Genomic DNA, 2,433 nt, shown 5'->3' with positions numbered 1-2,433 from the left:
TTAAAGCAAACCAAAAGATGAATCCACATTAAGAGGGAGAAAAGGGACAAAGCAGTTCTAGTAACAAATTGTGCAAGAAATCAAAGACCTTTTAACTTTAAATCAATTTCATGCGGACTAATTTCTTTCATGAATGAGATGGTGTGGTGGCTTGAGGGCAAATAACCAGTGCAGATGTCCAATTGAAAGAGGGGTTTATTGACAGAATTCATTTGTACACTGAACACAAACGAGGGGTACACAACCTCTGCATAATAGAAAAATTAAATAACGAAAGAAATACAGTAGTCAACTTGGAAACAATTGATAAACTAGACAATGAGCTCAACATTCCATTTAGAAGAATAAAAATACAGAAACATCACAGGAACAATAATAAGTTTTAAACTATACAAACAATAAATAACCTGAGGAACACAAAGTGCAATAGCTTAAAGAAAAGGTCAAAATTAAAAAAATACATTCTCCCTAACATGAACACTCACAGGTTGTCATGCAACCACAGATTATGGGCATGATCTATTAGCAATTGCTGCATTGCATCAGCCTGTGCAATGAGTGGTAAACCAAGAAAGTCAGGTTCAGCAACATCATTACCTAGCTCCTCAAAAATAGGTGGGGGATTGTGCACTCTCCTAGCAACAAGAAAATTGTGTAACACAACACATGCATTAGCAATTTGCCCTGCCTTTCCAGGTGTATAGTGAAGGGTTCGATCAGTAAGAAGACAGCGGAACCTATTCTTCAGGACACCGATGCACCTCTCCACTACATTGCGACACTTCATATGAAGTTTGTTATACGAATACTCTGGAGTGCCATAAGGAGCTTGCTCAAGAGGAGTCATCATCCACGGCTCATGAGGAAATGCAGAGTCTCCTGTAAACAAATATAATTGGTGAGCGCGATAGGGAAACAGTAAGCAAGAAATAGATAAGACCTCAGCAAGACTTACCTAGTGAAATACAATTGTTCTCCCAGTATGCAACTTGGAGTGCATCGCGTAAAGGTGAATTCCTATAAATATAGGGATCTGTGGAAGAGCCAGGAAACCTGGCATTGCAATACATGATTTCCAAACTGGAATTGCAAAACTGGAATGAAATAGTAGGCTATGGTAACACCCGTAAATGGCAACAATACACGAGCAAATCTGAGAGGTGCCTTACAATAAGAACATTAATAGCTGGATAGCCTTTACGGCACCGATAGTGCTGGTTGGGCCGAGGTGGTGGGACTATTTTCACCAAGGTGCCATCCACATAACCTAAAGTTTTAGGCATGCCCAACAAAGCGTTCCTAAACAAAGAAATCACAAATTAAACCACAATGAAATGTCAGCAATAGAGCACTGTATACCTGTCAATCACAATATTCCGCTCCTCAATGGTATCAGGAAGGTGAATGAATCTGGTGAGAATGTCAGCATGATTGAGGGCATTAGTTATTTCTTTTACGCACTTACTGACAGTGCCTTGAGCAATATTGTGGTTCACACCCTCACCAACTGGTCTTTGGTAGCTCCCAGAAGCGTAAAATGCAACAGAGCAAAAAACCTAAGACAGAAAAATAATTGTCAAAACCCTCTCCGCCAAAGAACATGAAATGCTATAAACAGCAAAAGGTAACTTACTTTCATGTAGAAAGGAACGCTCAGGCGAGAGACCCTTTGCCTGACATACGGTTCGAGGATGTTAATAAGTTCAACCATAATGTGTTGAGGCATCCTGTAGAGCGCGTTAAACTCGACAACGGTGATGTCAAATGGATTAGAATAATCCCTTAACCGCCGACGTTTTCTAATCATGACCAGTATCCTCCTCCTGTGTTCCTGGATGGGGTCATCCAGCTGGTTGACATGGTACTGTTGATTTTCTAGAGGAATGAACGGAAGACAAACAAATAATGTCAAACGTTGCGAGTAAAAATTCTTGTGAGTCCTGAGTGAAAGGTGCAATCACTTACCCATGTCTAGAAATTAAACAAGTAAGGCGCGAGACCGCCATCTTTGTTGTTTATATTTCATTTCATCCAGTGATGGTTCAATTTGGCAACAACGGAATGAGCGAGACTATCGGACCCCCCCGTCGAGCCCGTTCGAGCCATCGAAACCACGCGAAACGGAGGAAACGGAGCGCCTGTTAGCCTCGGCTAAACCAGCGCTTTGACCTGGCTAGCACCGAAACGGAATAGCCCTGCTGTTCAACAAGGTGGTGCAGATTGTGGCATCACATTTAGAGTTGACGCAGAAGGTGGTCGTGCGGTTGGGCGGGTTCCACTCCCTCATGAGCTTCATAGGCGCGATCGGATACGCCAAGTCGAGCAGCGGGATTGACGACTTGTGGGATGATGTCCGGCAAAGATTTTGCCCGGGCCGTGGGCGCGCTGCTCCAGCCTAGGGCAACAACGAGAAGACCGAGCTGTGCGCTCTCC

The 2,433-nt window shown here is 43.2% G+C and overlaps 2 protein-coding genes across 2 annotated transcripts; both read right to left on the bottom strand.

Annotated features, from left to right (window-relative positions):
• Nucleotides 1–73: 73 nt before the first annotated feature.
• Nucleotides 74–1,318, bottom strand: LOC127749595 (putative nuclease HARBI1). The gene is made up of 2 exons (XM_052268387.1): nt 956–1,318; nt 74–879 (listed from the first exon to the last, which is right to left on the bottom strand). The coding sequence occupies exons 1-2, from the start codon at nt 1,068–1,070 to the stop codon at nt 482–484; spliced, it is 513 nt and encodes a 170-aa protein (XP_052124347.1). The 5' UTR covers nt 1,071–1,318; the 3' UTR covers nt 74–481.
• Nucleotides 1,113–1,969, bottom strand: LOC127749606 (uncharacterized). The gene is made up of 4 exons (XM_052268398.1): nt 1,966–1,969; nt 1,634–1,875; nt 1,360–1,556; nt 1,113–1,299 (listed from the first exon to the last, which is right to left on the bottom strand). Exons 1-4 carry the CDS (start codon nt 1,967–1,969, stop codon nt 1,113–1,115), a joined length of 630 nt encoding a protein of 209 aa, XP_052124358.1.
• Between the last annotated feature and the right edge of the window lie 464 nt (nt 1,970–2,433).

Source organism: Frankliniella occidentalis, unplaced genomic scaffold (assembly GCF_000697945.3).
Source record: "Frankliniella occidentalis isolate FOCC.00 unplaced genomic scaffold, Focc_3.1 Scaffold68, whole genome shotgun sequence".
In the NCBI taxonomy this organism is placed as follows: Eukaryota; Metazoa; Arthropoda; class Insecta; order Thysanoptera; family Thripidae; genus Frankliniella; species Frankliniella occidentalis.
The sequence above is the reverse complement of the archived record's forward strand: the minus strand, read 5'-3'. Positions and strand labels throughout refer to the sequence as shown.